The sequence below is a fragment of the Copadichromis virginalis genome, linkage group LG23, assembly GCF_057382275.1.
Source record: "Copadichromis virginalis isolate Kocher_CV1m ecotype Utaka linkage group LG23, C_Virginalis_male_GT1.1, whole genome shotgun sequence".
Classification (NCBI taxonomy): domain Eukaryota; kingdom Metazoa; phylum Chordata; class Actinopteri; order Cichliformes; family Cichlidae; genus Copadichromis; species Copadichromis virginalis.
In genome coordinates, this window is record NC_140639.1 from 20382214 (window position 1) to 20402594 (window position 20381).

The following is a 20381-nucleotide window of genomic DNA, read 5'->3' on the forward strand; positions in this document are numbered from 1 at the left end:
CTTTTAACTCTTATTAGAAGGAGATTTTAACCTCTACGGTGCAAAGTTTTTAGATACTGCGTTGATAAAGTACAAGAGATACAATCAGTGCTTTGTCAGTGTTTACTCAGCATTCAAGGACAGCAATATTTGCATAGTATTTTTACTGACACATAGTGCACATATGTTTTGGGCAAAAACATTTTTTAATATTAAAATACGAACATTTGTAACAAACAATTGACAAATTAGCCAGTTCCAATGTAAAACTTATGCCTATTAAAAAAAAAGAAGATAATCTTCTCACAAACTGGTGTTTGATTTTGAAACAGGAAAAAAGTGGGGAAACAACTGAAAAGACTAACATTTGAATGAAACCTGAAAGCAAGTAAATACTTTCTATGCTGCCTTATGGTAAACTTTGGTAATATTGATAAAGAACAACACTGGCTGATGATGAAATCCAGTCAGCTGGCATGGTGACACTGCCAGTATTAACCTGCAGGGCTGGACTGGGACAGAAAATCTGGCATTTTGACTACAGACCGGCCCACCAGGTATTAAAGCCATAAAGACTTTGAATGAAAACAAACCCTGTTGTGACAGTGATGTACAGTCTTGTTGGTATATGTATGATTTCTATACATTTTACGTCAGATAAAAACTTTGGTTGTAAGATTTAGATAATTATTTAATAAAAGCGAGATATTTTAAATGAGAATAAGAAAGAAAAGTATTTCTTTGTGCCCCCTTTCCCTGTTAATGCCCTACCTGGCCCCCTGGCAAAAACTTTGCTAGACCCGCCCCTGCACAGTTACCAGCTGTCTGCTACATAAAAAAGGATCCTGGTGTTATTTGTCTCTCAGAAACAGTTCATAACTTCCCTTCAACTCATTCATTTCACCTAAAAGGTAAACCTGTTTCTCCATCACCTGTTCAGCTCTGATGATTCAGTAAGGACATCTCCTGGTTTCATCTTCATGTTTCCCTCTCACCACATATCCAAACTGACATCATGACCAGCAGCTTTACAGCTGTGGCTCCAGCAAACATCAGCTGATACTAGAAATTAATATTAAATAAATTCTGACAACAGCTTAAACGTGCTGCTGTTGTTTAGCGCGACATCTGCTGGTTTCCTCTTTCTGGCGCAAAGTGGGCGATAAATAAACAAGAGAGAAAAGCCGATCAGCTGATCATTGATCAGTTTCATGATTGAAGTAGAAACAGGAGAGGGAGGGGGGAGAGAATGAGAGAAGAAGAGGCAGCTGTGCAGCAAAGACACAATAACTCCAGCTTTGTGTCTTTTTCCATTCTAGCTAAAGTCCGGGACAAACTGCGTCTCTTCTCACCTCAATACGAAACGTGTAATATTTTCTCTGAATGAGGGACCATCCCATTTTTTTAAGGAGCCGTTGGCAACTCTACTAACCTTATGAATAAAATAAAGTTCACTATCAGTAACATCACCCACCTAAAAACTCCATCAAGCTGGCTAGAACGCAGTATGAGTTATTGCAACTGACAGTAAAAAGTCAGCACAATGAAAATAAACTCCACCTAAACTTGGTTTATATCTGACCCAGATAGACTGCAGGTCATAACTTCTTACCTGAAGTTCAGTTCACCTGACACTCGGACTGGTGGCCTCCTCGGGGCTCTCCTCCTGCCTCCCCTTCCCTCATCCACCTGCTGGCCTCTGTGGAAGCCCCGCCATAGCAACCACCAAACAACTGAGTTATTTTTACACATCTGCCAGCATCTGGCCAATCCACCACCTGTCATTGTTCATGCCATTACAAAAAAAAAATAAAAAATAAGTCATATGCCCGGTATGCCCGATGGCCAGTCCAGCTATGTTAACCTGCAACCAAATCTGCAGCTCCATACAGCAATGTTACGACTTAGATTACATCTTATAACTCATAACTCTTATGTTAGCTCCCCTCAGTAGCATACTGTCTGAAATATTCGACGGCTGCAATAATTCTTTAAGTGTTATTTTCTCCTTGGTATTCTAATTTCACCGAAGTTTACTAAACTCAACAAACTTGATATTACTTACCGGGACATTTATTCTGTCCTCATTTTCTTTCACCGAAAAATTGTTTCCTGCAGTGCCGTCTTTCGTGCTTGGCTCTCCTACCTTTGCTAACGTGATGCACATAGCGCAGAAGCCGATGCTGCATTCACTTACACTCGGATATCTGAGCTTCACCGTGAAAACATAATCGGACATTTGATATTTGATTGAATTTTATTGTTTTACCTTTGGGGTGGCACCTGGGGTGGCCAGTCTGGTTGGGGGGGTGGCCTGTTCCCCCCCAGGCCACCCCGCTGCACACGCTATTGATGAGCGCCCAGCCCCAGTCGACAAGAACCACCAACACACCAACGTCTGAGGGCATCAGCCACCGGCAGGGAGTGTGGTGAGGGGAGATAGGCCTCCGTACTTTGGAGGGCCTGAGATGTACCCAGAGAGGTTGAGTCTAAGACCCAACCTGACATATAGACACAGACGAACAGGCACACGCGGACACAAACGTGCATTCCCACCCCATATACACAACCAAATACTCGTCATTCACCCAACGTGTAGACAGACACAAATAGACACTGCACAGACAGTCGCACTCCCCAAACGTACTCTACATCCCAGGTCCAGGTACCCCCGCCCCAGAGGGGCAAGCCACACCTAAACCCAGGCGATGTAACCCTTCTCTCTGGGGTGGAGGCAAGCGGACCACCTCCTTATCTGCAGCAGGGAGGCCCCGCATCCCAGACCCCAATCTGACGGCCAGCACCTCCTCCCAGCCCCTCGGCCCTGACGGCTAACAGAACCGGGGTGAGTGAAGACCCCAAACCTCCCTACGCCCGCTCATATGTAGTGTTGCTGTGTGCTGTTCTAAAGTGCATTTAAAACACAGGAGAACATGGTTCCTGCTTCCTTTCATAGAGCAGCACGGCTCCTCCCGAAAACCCTTAGTGTCTAAATGCATTTAAAATTGAGGGTAGGGCACCAGCGCCAGAGGTGGGTTGGAGTACACCGACCATCCTCTGGATGCTGTAAAACGTGCCCACCCCCAAGGCCCTATATGTATGTGTTATGTGATAGAGTGAGTAATGTGGATGTCTAGGTTGCAGAATAAAATTGAGGCACAGGCGGCCAGAAGGGGACAGAGGGGGAGTGCCTCCCCTGCACCCTGGTGAGATACCTGCACCCCAAGTCCTGCGTGTGTGGTAGAGCGGGAATAGGAAGGCAGCTGAGGATGGGGAGGGAAGAAAGGGAAGGCCCATCCGGACCGGGGCCCGCAGCAGCAGCACCGCCCAGCCCCACACAGTCCAGGGCAGCCCACCCGACTCCACCCCAGAGAAAACTGCACCCACCCCATCATCCAATCATCTCCCAATCTACACAAGACAATAGACACCCAGGTTGAGTTCATTCTCTACCTCTCCTATATCTCTCCCCCACCTGCAGAGTGAGTTCCTGTAGAGAGGAGACCACTCTCTACAGGTATTTCTATCTTTAAGAAATTCCTGCAATTAACCTACAAACAAAACAATATAAAATATCAACACTGGGGGAAAAAAAGAACAATACAATGTAGAAGAAGAAGAAAAACTGCCAGCTGTAATTTAACAGGGTGACTATCTATTAAACCATTTTTGGTCAAACACATAAAAAAATGTATGATTAAAACTGCAGAGCAGTTAGTGAGAAGGTGGTGAACATATTGAAGCACTGAGCCGAATCTGAGTTTTCCTGACAAGCTGATTCCAGAGATGTGGAAGTCTGCAAGTAATGTTTAAACACACTTTTGCTGATCACGAATCTCAACACACAAGGCAAAAGTTATGCTGTAGTTTTAGGCTATATCCACAGGTAAAAGGATCAATTAGATGTGTTCATCCTTCAAGTCTCTTCTCTTGTCCAGGTGCAGTTTAGGAAGTTAGACATCCTTGAGCATGATGAACTGAGATTCACAGGCAGGAGGAGACAAGGAGGCACAAATTAGAAAAAATAGAGACAAGCCATGAAGTTAAGTGTTCCTCAGATTGGAAAGCAAGACTTAGCAGTTCTATGGCAGGACTGGCAGCACCTTGTCCAAACATCTGAGTGGGTTAACATGGAACATTAAAATGCCTTTAATAGAAACTTTTTTTTGTTTGACTCAAGGGCTGTCAGACATTTTCAGGAGGCCATTCACCTGCTGCCTCTGGCCACATTCATGTCCATAGAGGTTTTTAATACAAGCTGTTTGTAGGAGATTTTTATTTTATTTTTCCCAAATGTGTCACTTACCCTTTTTCAAAAAAAAAACACAGGACATGTGATTTACAGTAAATATTTTGGACTTGCAATACAAAAACATTGCGTTTAATTTCAAGATTCGTCAATTCTTTTAAATGCTTGCGTGTTATAATTCTTATCCCTGGCTCCTTGCAGATCATCTACCTTTCTCTGCAGATGGGAGAATCCCAGCAGAGGTGAGGCTGATCTCAGTTTGGACAAAGTTTATTGTCAGTGTCTGAATCTGTTCTAGCTAACTTCTGTATAGACTCATTGAGTGTGCTGTTATCAATAAGGATATGGATCAAGTGAGGAACTAAAGAACTATACTTCTTATCTCTGCTCTCTGTAAGGCTATCTTCTATTCACTGTGTACACCATTATGGTTTCAACTTCCTTTCATTATGACCTGCAAAGCCTCATCTACAGACTGACAGTATGCTCTGATTTTAACAGAAAATCATGGTGATGCTTCCCGATATCCTCGAAGATTTAAACGATGAAGAATTCAAGAAGTTTAAGTGGCACCTGAAGACTGAAGTGTGGAACAACATATCACCCATCAAAGAAAACTATTTGTCCAAAGCAGACAGAAATGACACAGTAGATCTGATGGTGCAGACATATGAGATCACTGGAGCTGTGCAGGTGATGGAGAACATCTTAAAGATGATATGTAGGAACGACCTGGTGAAGAAATTATCAACCCTCAGACATTAAATATCTGCTTTCACACAGACTGTACACAGCTCTCTATGTGAGAACAGAGAAGCTAGTTTTCCAGTGAATACGTAGATGGTGTGTGGTCACTCTATTTCATGCATACTCCTGGGCTGAGTGTATTGGAGGTAAAAATAAGTACCAATGTGTGTAAAAGACTGAGGAGCTCCCTGAAATCCAACATGAGTAAAGAGCAGCTAAGAAGCTTCATGCTGCTTTCTTTCTGCTACAGCTCCCAGAATAAACTGAACTGTGTATGTTCCACATGAAGTGAGGTGACCACAGTCTTGTGAATATTAAGACTTTTTTGACTTTACTGGTTTGGAGTATTGGACTGAGGAAGTCCAACAACATTGTGTACAGAGCAGATCTGAAGCAGTTGTCATCGTCAGAGAATCGTAGTTTTTACTCTGCTTGTGAAAATATTGGGTGGAGTGTGATACTGTTCATGGAGTCAGCAGTGAAGGACACACCAACATTAGATCAAATGAGCTTTGATGTTAGGTCAGATTTTTTCTTTTTATCTTTGATGATTAAGAGGACAGTTTATATGGAGACAAAGAGCAGCCAGCGTGTTCTGTTTACATTTTGAGTATATCTTTATTTTTACTGATTTGTGGTTCGGTTCAGTACAGCCTCACATGTGTCCTTTTGTATCATTTCGTCGTGTTTTCATCTTGGGTACGTGATCCTCTGTGTAGTTACTTCCTGTTTTATTTTGATAGTCTCTTTGCCTTGTATTTACATTTGTTTCCGTGCCTCGTTGTCTTGTTTGTTTCCCAGCTGTGTCTCACTCCTTTAATTTTTCCAGTTTTACATCTGATGCTTGTGTAATGATGATTATTCAGTTATTTTCTTATTAAGACAAAACAAAGACTACAACTGTTTTATCAATGCAGGAAGTTGGCCATATTTATTTTTTGTACTTTTGTGATAACTGTATTTATTCTGGTCTGCATGTTTCAGTCAGGACAGAGCAGAGAGACTCTGTAATCACCAATGAGAGTAAAGATGTAATGAGTAAACAGTCAGGATAAAACCATGTTTGGTACGTTGAGATAACTGGAAGAAAATATCATAAACATAATGGACCTCGTTTATAATTCAATTCAAGTTTTGTCTGCTTAAAATAAATATTTTTTCTTTCACATCAATGTACAGCTGCATGTGGACTCAGGGAATAAATAAGAGGCCAGATGTCTGTAATTGATGTGATTGTGTTTCAATGATTGTGCCATGCAGGAAATACTGAGTGCGATACAGTATATGTATTCAGACATCCTACATTCTCTTTGTGATCTATACCTTATGTGCAACGTACCTCCACCACTAAAAACAGTCACGTGTGACATCACAGCTCAGCTAACCCAACCCTGACACAGCTGTATGGACACCCACCTCCACAGTGACACCTTATCAAAACTTTTGCTGTCGTCATATCTTGATAATGATCCTCTGTGAAACAAGAAAAGAGTTGCATAATTGGGCACAAGGTTACTTGTTGTGCCAGACTATCACTGATTAACACATCTCCATAGAAACAGGGACAGAAAAGCACTGAGATGATTGCAACCAGCAGGCTGTTAACTGTAATGACTCCAGACCTAATAATACTGATTTCTCCCTGTTCTGTTAGGAAACATGAGGCTGTTTCATTTACTGGTAATTCAATGCAATGCACAACAGACTTACTTACAGAATAAAACACACACAGAGAAGACGGCTGTGTTTGTGATAACAGCAAAGGTTTCTGGAGATTCTTGTCACACTGTCAGAAAAAGCTAGAAGCTGCCATGATGGTCTGACTATAGTGAACCTGCATGTTTTTGTCCTGCTGTCTATGAGATAATTACACAGGAAGCATAAAAAAGCAGTTGGAAAATCTAATTCTTTATGAGAATTGGGCATGAGTAGGTCACCTGTAAATAATGGATGTTGTTTTTCTTGCATTAGTGTTTATGCTTCCGCAAAGTGTTTGAGTCTTTATTCGTTTAACTATTTCATCACAAATCTCCTTCAGTTTCTGTCTGTGCAGAGTGTGTGTGTGTGTGTGTGTGCAAAAAAGCGATTTCCATATTTAAACTTCTGTAAATGACGTGTTGCTCTATAATCTGTGAAAGTGACTTTTTTATATCCTTTATTTATCCAGCTGAAAATCTTTGTTTTAAAGACTGATGTGCACAAGAGTCACAATATTGTGACAAATAAAACATCATAACGATGTTTCTAAAACAGCTCATTTATATATATAACCTTTTCTTAAATCCTGTTGGCTGCTGTCTGTTTAACAATATAAGCAAATTCATGACAAAATAAATTAAAAAAATAATCAAAAAACATTGGAAATCACTTTTTGGCACAACACCGGCTAGTGTGATGGTTTCTCTACATCTTGATATCTTATCTCTTTGCTTATATTGATAAATAGTCTGCAGTCAACAAGCTTTAAAATGTATTTATATATCAAATAAAGAAATGACCTATTATGTTAGGATCTTTATGACTGCGTTGCTGTACATACTCTGTGTTCTACAGTAAAACCAATCCAGTCCTTTTTAACCACTTAAAATATTTTATATAAATATTTTGCTATATTTCTTTACAATCTCTGCTGCCAGCTTGTTATAGATTATCTATTTGTATCCAAACCATTTACATGTGATTTGCATGTTTGTTTGTTTTTAATAATTTCTCTTTCTCAGTAAAAATATTGTAAAAAAATCCACAGAAGTGTTTCGTGTCATCTTTCTGCTGCTCCGAGCTCGACATCTTGTGGACACCAGCAGAACCTACAAACAGAGCCACAGGAAGCGTTTCTTTTATAAACAGCAGATCGAGCGACCTGAGAGACTGTTCATCAAGCTGAATTCAGGTTATTTGTTGTGAAAGCTCCACAGGTTCAGAGAGGAATGGTCTGCTTAAAGCTATTTCAGCTGGGAGGCTCTGCTTTGCTGATCAGGTATGTTACGACTTTTTTTTTTAAAAGATGGTTTGAAGTCAGACTTCCTCCGTTACTTCGAGTCTGTTTCATAACGGAACATCGCTGCGTTAGAAGGTGATACTAGTTATTTCCTCTTTAAAACGGATCCACACAGTAAACTCTCTGTATATGTTCAGGATATGTGACCCTAACGTTACACGGTAATCACCTAAATACATAGCTGGACTGGCCATCGGGCATTTGCCCGGTGGGCCATGGTGATTTTTCGTTTTTATGGGCCGATGGGTTCTTTTTTTTCGTAACAGTATAAACACTGAAAGGTGGTGGATTGGCCAGATGCTGGGAGATGTGTAAAAATAACTCAGTTGTTTGGTGGTGGCTATTGCGGAGCTTCCACCGATTTAGTAACATTAGCAAGTGGTGGAGGCCAGCAGATGCAACACGCTGGCAGGTGGATGACGGAAAGGCAGGAGGAGCAGAGACCCGAGGCAGTGAACTGAACTTCAGGTAAGAAGTTATGACCTGCAGTCTATCTGGGTCAGATATAAACCAAGTTTAGGTGGAGTTTATTTTCGTTATGCTGACTTTTTACAGTCAGTTACAATAACTCGTACTGCGTACTAGCTAGCATGGGAGTTTATATACTGCTGGGTGGGTGCTATGATATTATTGACGTTGAACTTGTTTTATCTTATTTTATTTATAAGGTTAGTTATTAGAGTTTCCAACCGTCCCATAAAAAACGTAATCGTCTGGTATTCAGAGAAAATATTGCACGTTTTGTATTGAGGGGAAAAGGAACGTGATTTGTCCCGTACTTCAGGTAGAATGAAAAAAGACACAAAGCTGGAGTTATTCTGTGTCTTTGCTGCACAGCTGCCTCTTCTTCTGTCATTCTCTCCCCTCCATCTCCTGTTTCTACTTCAATCATGAAACTGATCAATGATCAGCTGATCATCTCTCTTGTTTGTTTTGCGCCAGAAAGAGGAAACCAGCGGATGTTGCGTTAAACAACAGCAGCATGTTCAAGCTTGATCAACTGTTGTTAGAATTTATTTAATATTAACCCTTTAAAACCGGTCAGAGCACGCTCCATTTTGCGTAACTATTTTTAAATCCCGGTAGCACTGCAACCACGTGAGCTAGCGCAATAATTTTTTTTGCATATGAAACCAGAGGAGTTGTACTTACATCTTATGCCATCAGCTTGTCCTAGGTCACGGTTTCCTTCCACATATAGCTTTGCAAAAACTGCATAAAAAGCACTTGCAGCAACAAAAACATAATATTCCAGAAACACGCTTTGCCGATCCATCAGCTGTTCATAACACTTCCTATGTCCATCAGCACGAACTATCGCATGTCCGCCATGACCTGCCCGAAACCGGAAGTGACGTCATTTTCGCGGAAATGTAGTTTTTTACCATCAAGGCCTCATGAGCTTATGCTGGTGTTTTTAAAAGTTATGTTTGACTTTATGACTTTCTGTGTCGTTTCTGGGATGCTGAGGACTCATATTGCACTGCTGGAAATAGTTTATTTTGATGCATATGCTGCTTTTTTGCAAATTTGCAGTATAATATTTATTTTCGTTTTTCCTGCAGTGTATAAAAATTGGTGTATTTCAAAAATAAAACTATGAAGACACTCAAAATAAATTTCCCGTGGTGGGAAACTATTTTGTGCAACTTTTTTGTATTTACAGTTTTGAGGGATAAGCCTCTTAAATTTCTCTAACTAGAAATATATGTTAAAAAACAAAAACGATTTTCAATTTTTTTGTAGTTTATTGCACTTTTTTGCAATTTATGTAATTATGATGCACTTAATGCATGCATATTATTAAAATTTAGGCTCTAGTGGTTGTATTGATGTATAGCAACTTGAAATGCTCCCAAAAATGGCTCTACAACATGTAAAAATATAATATAAGCTCTGGCGGACTTGGTTCAATGGTAGGTCTTAAAGGGTTAATTTCTAGTATCAGCTGATGTTTGCTGGAGCCACAGCTGTAAAGCTGCTGGTCATGAGGTCGGTTTGGATATGTGGTGAGAGGGAAACATGAAGATGAAACCAGGAGATGTCCTTACTGAATCATCAGAGCTGAACAGGTGATGGAGAAACAGGTTTACCTTTTAGGTGACATGAATGAGTTGAAGGGAAGTTATGAACTGTTTCTGAGAGACAAATAACACCAGGATCCTTTTCTATGCAGCTGACAGCTGGTAACTGTGCAGGGGCGGATCTAGCAAAGTTTTGCCAGGGGCCCAAGTAGGGCATTAACAGATAAAGGGGGGCACAAAGAAATTCTTTTCTTTGTTATTCTCATTTAAAAACTTTGAATAAATAATTATCTGAATCTTACAACAAACGTTTTCATCTGATGTAAAATGTATAGAAATCCATTTTTGTACATAGTAATTTTTTTAGGGTCCCATCATTTCTTCAGAAGTAGCTAAGTACTGTATATGATGCCAGTATTTTCCCACATTTTCTAGATACTGTACCAGTACTGTAAGTAAAATGCCATCAAAAAGTCAATTAAGTTTTATTCTTTCTCACCTGTCTTTCTATCTCCTTTCACTTTTTAAAGGTTGCCATGTTAGAAAAAATATTTTGCCCTGCCATGCTGTTTATTGATGTGGTAAATGAATAGTTTATGAAAATATATCTAAATCTGTCATCAGTAATCAGTAATGATCATGTCTCACCTCTAGTCTTCTCTGTTTTAATTTCAGGTTTTCACCATGTGTAGATAGTTCAGGTGGTTAACTCGACCAAGCAGTCTACTTTCGGGTTAGAATACCAGAATAGGGAGGATGGTGTAGATTTAAGTTTATTAGATTGATACATATATACCAACAAGACAGTGTACATCACTGTCACAACAGCGTTTGTTTTCATTCAAAGGCTTTATGGTTTTTCCTATAATGCCTGGTGGGCCGGTCTCTAGTCAAAATGCCCGGGCCGATTTTTTTTGTCCCAGTCCAGCCCTGCCTAAATACACTTGTTTGTGCCGACATGGAAACCATGACCTGATCTGTAAACGTTTAAAGAGAGACACAAATGTTCCGACTGTAACTTATGTGATATACATGATTTTTTTTTTTTTTTTTTTTTTTTATAGGTCATTATAAGGTCATGGCTGCCGCTCTTTATCCCACGATGTGTCACCCAATTTACTCAGTGGAAGGATTATTGTAAAATTACAGCAGACAGTATAACAGTTTATAAGAATAATAATCAGTTAATACATTTATAAAACCATTATTAAAGTAGCGCAGGGTCTCTAACAGACACAGCTGTTCGAGTTTGTTGTATTTTTTCCGTCATGATTATAAGCAGGAATCCTTTATGAAGGCCAAACACGGATGGTTTTGACTTCCTAGTTCAAACTTTGTGGAGAAAGAGTTTAAATAGTGGAGTAATGTGATTTAAGATCAATAAATAAAAACTACAGAATAAGATATGAAAACAAAATGTCAACAATAAAGAAACAGTTCATGTGAAGTCCTGGAGATCAACCAGTAATTATTCAACTGTCGTCCCAGAATGTTTTTTAATAAACACAGAAATAAAACAGATGTGTTCACTAAGGCTACGTTCACACTGCAGGCGAAAGCGCATCAAATCCGACTTTTTTGACCCTATGCGACCCATATCCGATCATGGTATGACAGTGTGAACAGCACAAATCCGATATTTTCAAATCCGATCTGGGTCACTTTCGTATGTGGTACTGAATCCGATACATATCCAATGTTTTAGAAAGCGACTGCAGTTTGAACGGTCATGTCGCATTAAATCCGTCTTTTACGTCATTGACACAAGACAGACGCCAATTATCAGCTCCGGAGAAGCGCCCGAGAAGACATCGCGAACGCTTCCTGGCCATCCCGTGTAGATGTCAGTGAAACTGTTGGGAGACAACGTTGGAGAAACGTGAACATTTTATTTGTACTGTATAATCTGCAGATTCTGACAGAAATCTGCAACTATCCTTTGAAGCACCGCTCCTCTCTAAAACAGCAATAAGGATAATTATTAGGTTATTTATGTAAATAACAAAATAACTTAAAGCAAAAATTGGGAAACGTAAAGTCCGAAGTCTTTATATTAACGGCCATCTGTCAAACAATACTGTTTGCCCTGGGTCTAAACAGAGCGCGTTGTGTGTGACATCTTCTTTTGCGCATGCGGGCCGCTTTGAGCGTTCACACTAGAGCGCGTTTGCTGTCGCATTTTATTTGTAGTGTGAACGAGCAGACAAAAAAATCGGATTTGATCAAAAAATCGTAATTGAGCATTAAGACCTGCAGTGTGAACGTAGCCTAATAGTCTTCATCACTAACAGTATAGCAGCCAGAGTCCACATCACTGTTTTATAAATGACAGGGAAGGATAATTTCATAGAAGCTACTTTAAAGTGAACAGCGAAGGAGCTTTTAAAATTCAAATTCATTTTTAATACTAATATTTAGGTCACCAGTCAAAGAAACCTGGAGAATTGTTGCATTAAAAATTAAAGAAACATCTGAATCCTTAGAAGCGAAATATAAAGATGTGATGGGTGGTTCAAGACTTTTGCACTGTGCTGCATAACCAACGCTTTTTTCTCTGTCTTATTTTACAGGATGAGTTAGTGACTGTAAAATACTTTTTTAAAAAAAAAATCACAATACCTGTTTGATAAACAAATTTAATGTTAGGTTTCTCTTTAAATATTAAATTATGTTATGACATGAGAACCACAGATGATTTCTTCTTCCTATTCAAAGTATCTTATCAATATTTAAACTAGTCATGTTTCAGCTCACAGATATAATGATTACCTGCTCTCCTCTGTTTCTGGTCTGTGTCCCTCAATTATACAATGGACTGAAAACCACGAAGCAATAAAGATTTAGTAAAAAAAACAACAGGATCCACTAAGAAAAGAGGAAATGATGAAACCTGGAGCTCAGCTGAGAGTCTTTTCAGCTATGAAAGTTAAAGACGAGTGAGCGACAGTCTTCTTGTGTTTTTCCAGATATTTCTTTGTATTGTCGATGTTTTTGTATCCAGAGACATTTGTGATGTGTATATCTTTGAAAAGGAGCCTGTTTCACAGTCATGACCCCTGAATGATTTCTCTGCGTGTGCCGAGCTTCACGAAAAGTGAATAATCACCGTATGACTTAATTATTTGTGGGTTAAATCAAGGACACATTTAAACACGTCAATTTAGACTCCATAAGTGATATTACGTTACTACAACAACTTAAAAACACAAAGTTACAAAGGAATAAAATAACTGAATAAAACCACAAAACAAAACTATAAAAGTCTTATCAAGGGAACAAATGCATGACCATGGTAATGATAAAGTGTATACAAGTGTGAACAAATGTGTTTTGAGGTGTAATTAAAAACGGAGAGTTTATGGTTGAAGTGTGTTTCAAAGTCTTGCAGAGCAGAAGCCAGAATAAGGTTATGAAAGTAGTCCATTTGTTTATGTTTTGCAAACTGTGGTTGTGTAATACTGCAAACCTGAAAAAAAAAAAAAAAAAAAATTGTTACACTTTTAATTTCTGATGCATCTGTATTGGGAAACGTCTTATTGAGATCCACAATAAAGTGACTGCTTTGAAGAAACCAGATATTCTTAACTAGCTGATAAAATGATGGCTATTGCTTAAATTGGCGGATGTTAAATGTAAAATAATTCAAACCTGGGTGAAGAAAGAAACGTAGATACAGTATTTGTATGTGTTACAAAACCATTAAAGAGCTGTAAGTAAAAATGCTTAGAGGGGGATAAACAGCATTGTTTCCACATATCAATAAATCTGAACTACTTCTGTCTTTAAGTGTGTGGTATATGACATTAAAGGGTGTGATGGTGCTACATCGTAACCATTTCTGTAAATGCTTAATTTAATAATTTTGCCAGTGACACAACAAAATCAGTCGTTTATAACTGTCCCTTTGTACTAAAGCTTATCTGCTGTTTGGTTTTTGGTCACTTTTGGCTCATGTATAGGTTGAACAAGTATCAATGAGTCACACAGTGGAAGCTATGCATTATGATTTTTGTCTTTAACGTTTGTTCAATTTGTGATCTGCAAACATGAGGACCTGGGAGCCTTCAGATTGGACACAACCATCTTCACTTTTACTTGGTCCATGGTAAACTGAAGAAGCTTTGAGTACGGGGTTTCAAAGGGGTTTTTAGATTTTTTTTTTTTTTTTTAAACAAAAATGCATTGTATACCATTTTATAGTTTTTAGATCAAAATATAAGGATTAGAAATTCCAGCCTAAAATGTCCAGCACAAGAATATGGTTGTATATATCACATATACAGACAAGAATTTTATTTTTTTTATGACTGGAGTAGACCTAAATGAAAAAGAATACATCTATATTATTGTATTTAATGCAACTCTGAAATGGTGACTCAACAAAACAACACTACTTAAAAAATATATACAATTCAGTAAAGCCTGTTTTTGGATCAGTAGTCTGTAGTTAGAGAACATGCATCCCCTCTCCTCTGGAAACATGCGCATGCTGGCAGGTTAATAACCATAAAGAAGCAAAACAAGAAGGAAGAGCAGCTCCACTATTTTATGTTAAAATCTCCCAGTTGTGAGGTACAAGGTTTGGAGTTTAAATAAACTCAGCTTAAAGCATAAAAAGTTTTAAAAAAAACAAAAACAGAGCTGAGACGAATATGGTTCTTAAAAAATATATAAAATGTATAACATGAATTTGGAGTAAGTTTCAGACATGTGTGGAGATATTGCTAGAGAATGTCTGAGTTATTATATAACAAATAAATGAATGAATGAATGAATAAATAAATAAATAATCATTGACATGAGCATGTGACACATGCATATTTAAAGAGATTACTATGCAAGTCACCAAGACTCGCTGTGCATTAAGAAAGTTTTGAGGATGTAAAATGAGAAAATGCTTAGCACTTATAAAAACCAGAGTTACAAGTTTCTTTGCAAAAAGAAGAGAAACTCATTTAAAGATGATAAGAAAATAAAATCAATAGACAGGAAAAACAATAGAAGACTGTTGAAAAAGTCAAAGACTGAGAATAAATTATAAATACACTTGACACATCAATTTAAAACAAAGCCTAGCAGTGATAGGATCAAGAGCAACATCAAAAATAAAATACAGTGGCTCAATAATTAAGAATGAAATTAAAGTGTGGAAAAGAAAATTCTACTTTTGTCCGTATTAAATTTGTTTTTAAAATTAAGCAGTTGTGTGTGTTTGTTTTAAATGCAGTTTTAGTCCCTCCCCCCTTTAAACCAGCTTGTTTGACACAGGATGTGATCAGTGGGACGTCAATCTAAGATAAATTAGACTTTATCTCCACCTAACACCATTTCTTTTAGCATGCTTTATATTTAATAGTCTGAATCTTTGAAATAAAATACATTTGTTTAAATTCATATTGTTTGAACAGAAACTACTGAAATCCAGGAAATAAAGGAAACATGGCTTGTTCTTCTCAGTTAGCAGTGGCAACCCGTTCTCACTCCCAAAGCGTAACATTTTACGCTAGGTGACAAATCGTCACCATATTACGTTTTCGGCTACCCACCACGTTCCTAAATGACGACCTCGGAAAAAGAGGAAATATGAGAACCGTCTGGACTGAACCTACACATGTTCGCTCTTATTCTTCAAATCGCTTAGAAACACGCTATTTAACATCATTAAAGTCCTGGTTACGGTCTGGAATAAGGTTATGGTTAGGGCTAGGGATAAGGTTAGGTTTAGGGCTGGAATACAGGGCTGGAACGTCTATTACCGCGGGAGCGTCATTGCACTGGATTCCAGCCATAACCCACCGCGTACCATAAGAACGCCGAAGGTCTCCTTTCGCGTTCCTCAGGAACGCCGCGGGACGTGACAAAACGTCGACATGTTACGCCTCGGGAGTGAGAACGCTCTGGCAGTGGAGTACGTCAGGAGGGCCAGAACCAACCTGGGCCCTATTTCAGGAAGCCGGTTTAGAAAACTCAGAGTGAAAAATGATACTCAGGGTTGAGTAACCCCGAACTGTCCAACTCGGAATATTCGGTTTCAGAAAGGCTGATAACAATTAGTTCAGTTGCTTTAACCCCAAGTTAAACGCGCGCACGAGGATACATAAAGCCCTGATTAGTGGAGCACAGATTAAGCGAGTCACCATGGAGACGGAGGGAAAGAAGGCGCGGTCAATATATTTTACAGCGCTTGAGGCCGAAATTCTGATGGCAGCATATGCCGATAACATGCAAATTTTGCGGAAAAAAGTAACACAGCCACAGCTGCAAAAGAAAGGGAGCATGCATGGCAAAACATAGCCGACAGAGTCAATGCGTGAGTGTTAATTTAAACATTGATCTAGGGATTTCCACCCATTTAACACGTTATTTTATTATATTTTATTTAATTTTTTATTTCATACAATTTATTTCGTGATGTGATGTGAGCGCAGGTGCAACCCAACAGGCCCCAAACGTTCCTGGCAGCAAGTAAAAATGAAATATAAAAATATAGTCCAAACAGGTAAGGTGTAATTGTATTATGAGCCATAGTGCTTGGTCTGTTTGTCCGATGTAAATCAATTGCAGTTAGAGGCTACATTAATTTCCCCTCTGTAAGCACTTATTGAAATTATCTGAGCACATTACAAGTACATATTTGCTTACTCTGTATGCTCAAATGTGACCCGTTATAGCCAACAGAAAAAAAGCGGAGGCCCGAAAAACAGGTGGGGGTCCTCCACCACCACCACTCACAGAGCCTGGCCACTTGGCTTCCACATTTGTGATAATGTTGGCAGCATCACATATGATCTTCACAGTGCAGAGAACACAAATTAGCATCCATTACTATAATGGAATAATTTGTTAGTTTGAAATGCTACAGGGAACTATGTACCTGCACATTAATGCTGTGGAAAGACTTCCTGTTCACATAGTCTCCTTCATTTACTGAAGGAGCAATGATTGGAATGTGAGTGCCATCTATACAGCCAATCACGCCTGGGAACCGTGAGAATAAATGTAAAATTTAAGTAGTAGTTCAAGTATCACCACATCATGAATTAAGTTTTGTTCATCCTGCTACCTGCAATTTTGTGGAATCCCTCTTTGATAAATCTTGTGGGTCTATGACCGGGGAACACCACAGACGAGTACACGAGACGTTTCAGTGCAACTGTAACATTCCTGACTGCCCAACAGACGGTAGCCTTGGAAACGTGCTCAGCGTCACCAATATTATACAGAAAGCTCCCGTTTGCAAAAAACCGAAGTGCAATACAAATAATATGTACAGAACTGAGAGCATGTCCGCGATGTGTCACATGCGTAATATTAGGCCTGAGGATGTTATTCAAATAAATTATAGATTGTGCTGAAAAACGGTAACGTTCACACAGAAAATCATCAGGAAATGATAAAATGTCCAAACGCGCTCTAATCACTCTCTCCCGGCGGAGAGCTCTGCGGAGAATTTGGGCTTCAACATCTACTGGCTCTTCAAGGAAGGAGCACGCCATGTCTGACACTTCCTACAGTCAGGTTTCTGACAAAGAGGCGGAGAACGTCAGGGTTAGTTGAAGTAAACCTGCTAGGGGGCAGGTTAGCTTGACGGAGTGTGTCGTCATAGTAACTCACTCAGAATTAATCTAAACTCGCTTTGTGAAACCGAAAACCCAGAGTTTTCGTTAACTCAGCGTATACTTACTCAGAGTTTGCACTAAACCGGCTTTCTGAAATAGGGCCCTGGTGAGAACATTAAAGAGGCTCACTGCTGTGATTGTGGAGAATCTGTACCAGAGAGGAGTTTTCTCAGAGGAAGAAGTCAGTAAAATAAGGACAGATGGTGGCGACTTTGACAAAAGGAGAAGAACTGTGGACTCTGTCATCAAAAAGGGGGAAGCAGCTTGCTATGAGTTTCTCAGGATTATTGACATAATAAAGAGATCCACAGAAAGCTCAGTCTGTTCTGGAAAATACAGAGACAGACTCTTCTTTGAAAGACGAATTTGACCTGAACTACTGGATCAGCTGCTTTTCCTTCAAGGAGGACACCAACATGGATGTAACGTATTTACAAGGTATTTTTAAACAAACTGAAGTCCGTGGCATGTTTTAATGTGATCACACTCATTTAAAATGCAGTGTTGTTCAGTGACACATGAGTTAAATCACTAAATTACTTTTTAATTAATTTCTCCTTTCTTTCAGGGCCCAGCCCGTGCCACAGATACCAGCAAAAGCTGAAATCAGAAACTCAAAAGATTTCAGAAAGATCATGGATCCAAAGTAAAGCAGTCCTGTTCAACAAGGAGACATCTTTGTCGTACAGTTCACTTGTGTTAGACACACAAGGACAGGCTTCACCATCCAAAATAAAAAAGTCAAAGATCAAAAAAAGCAGGAAGGTTCGCACTAAAAAACTAAAGGCCTACATACCTGAGGACAAACAGGAAACTTCCCCCAGTGAACTGCTGAAAACGTATGAAAGAAAAATCCTTTTGGTAGGAAAACCTGGAACTGGGAAAACGGCTGTGGTCCATCAGATGTTGAAACTATGGTCAGAGAAAGACAACAAGGATCTAGATTACATGTTCTACTTTGATATGAGAGAAACACCCAACATCACAGAGGTCCATAAACTGGAGGATCTTCTCTTCAGTGTGTTCAATGAACCAGATGAAGGCAAAGACAAAGTCTTAGAGGACATAAAGAATAATGCTGACAATGTTACTATCATTTTTGATGGCGTTACAGATATCCCCTCTACTTCTGTGGTGTTTAAGCTCATACAGAAGACTCTTCTACCTGAATCATCATCACCTGCAGACCAGAGGTGGAGTCAGCAGACTTCCTGTTAGGTTGGGACTGTCTCAGAGTGGAAGTGAAAGGCTTCAGTGAGCAGGGCATCAGAGAATACTTATCCAAGTATCTGAGTGAGGAACACTTCAACAAAGTTTTGTGTAACTTGGAATTATTCTCTCTGTGCCACGTCCCCATGTACGCTCTGATGGTGGTTGCCTGCTTTAGTTTTGAGGGCTCAGAGTTCTCTCCACATCCCTGCACAGTTACAGAAATATACCTCAATATCCTCCATTTCTGCATTCAGAGAAATGTTGGCAAGACATCTGAAAATGAAAGCACTAAATGGGATGCAGTACTGTCTTTATCTGAGGCTGCTTTTTGTGCAACAGAAGGAAAAAATGTGAACCTGAAATCACTGCCCAAATTAGAAAGCTGTGCTTATTTAGCTTTTTTGAGCAGGAGTGTATCTCAAGTCAGCTCAACTGCAAAGAAACCCTTGTGTGCCTTTCTCCACTACACTGTTCAAGAGTTTTTTGCAGCACTGTGGGTCTTGAAGGATCCAGAACGGACCAGAAGTGTTGTCCAACAGTGTCTGACTGACAACATCAAACACATGAAACACTTAGTCCCCTTTTTGTGTGGACTGTTAAATGATAAAAACACTGATTTGCTAGAAAGTCTGATTCCTTCTCAGCAGCTCAGAGAAACATCTGGCTGGTTCTTCAAACACTTGGTGACCACCTTTGTAGATTGTAGTGACACTGAGGACTGTGAAATAGACTTGCTGTTCTTATGTCAGTGTCTCTATGAGTCTCAGTCTGCTGAAGCCTGTGTTTATCTTCTGGATAAACTGGACTACTGTCTTGATCTGAGTGGGGAGACTCTCGATCCTCAGCAATGCCATGCTGTGTCCTATATAATCACCCAGAGTAAGGAGAGGAAAATACAGCTGAAGCTGCAAAACACAAAAGTATCAAAACAAGGAGTGAGACCATTACTAGGATGTCTGAGCAAACTCCAAAGGTAAGTGAGAGCATGTAATTTACATGTTTGCTCACATCTTGCAAACTACACTTACTCTCCATTTAAAAGATACATGTCTGAGCCTTTCCCTTTTGTCTTGATAAATTCACACATTCAAGATTTTTTGTAACTACAGCTTTCTCACTCGTAGCAATCATCATGGTGCTACCACCATGCTTCACTGATGCACTGTCCATGAGAGATGTCCAAGCGCCATTGTCCATAAATGAGGGGAATGGTGTGTATGATTGCGGAAATCAGTGTATTTGGAAAATGGGGACAGAGCGTCGTCTTTGATAGCTTCCTACCCAACCAGTGGAAGCTTCAATTGCAGAATGAGTCCTGCTCCTAGCCGTTCATTGGCTCGCCATCCTTTTTCATACCCCAAAAAAGGTTCACCTGGCCTGCATTAAATAAACAAGGCCAATAAGAAATCACAAGAATAATACAAAAATGTCAGCCAATTAAGCTAAATACATAGAATAGAATAGAATAGAATTCAACTTTATTGTCATTGCACATGCACAGGTACAGGGCAACGAAATGCAGTTTGCATCCATCCAGAAGTGCTTAGTGATAT

The 20381-nt window shown here is 39.4% G+C and overlaps 1 protein-coding gene and 1 pseudogene across 3 annotated transcripts in view; both read left to right on the plus strand.

Moving 5' to 3' along the window:
* The window catches only part of LOC146680749 (uncharacterized), a 60860-nt gene extending 53814 nt beyond the window's left edge, over nt 1-7046 (plus strand). For both annotated transcript variants that reach the window (XM_085449891.1, XM_085449893.1), the window contains 2 exons: nt 4430-4470; nt 4730-7046. In XM_085449891.1, the coding sequence (XP_085306017.1) occupies nt 4430-4470; nt 4730-4993 (305 nt within the window). In that variant the 3' untranslated portion in view covers nt 4994-7046. The remainder of the gene's footprint in view (nt 1-4429; nt 4471-4729) is intronic.
* Nucleotides 7047-14043: 6997 nt separating this feature from the next.
* Nucleotides 14044-19805, plus strand: LOC146680751 (nucleotide-binding oligomerization domain-containing protein 1-like; annotated as a pseudogene). The gene is made up of 3 exons (XR_014917855.1): nt 14044-14102; nt 17716-18054; nt 18185-19805. The product of XR_014917855.1 is annotated as a nucleotide-binding oligomerization domain-containing protein 1-like (transcript).
* The last annotated feature ends 576 nt before the right edge of the window (nt 19806-20381 follow it).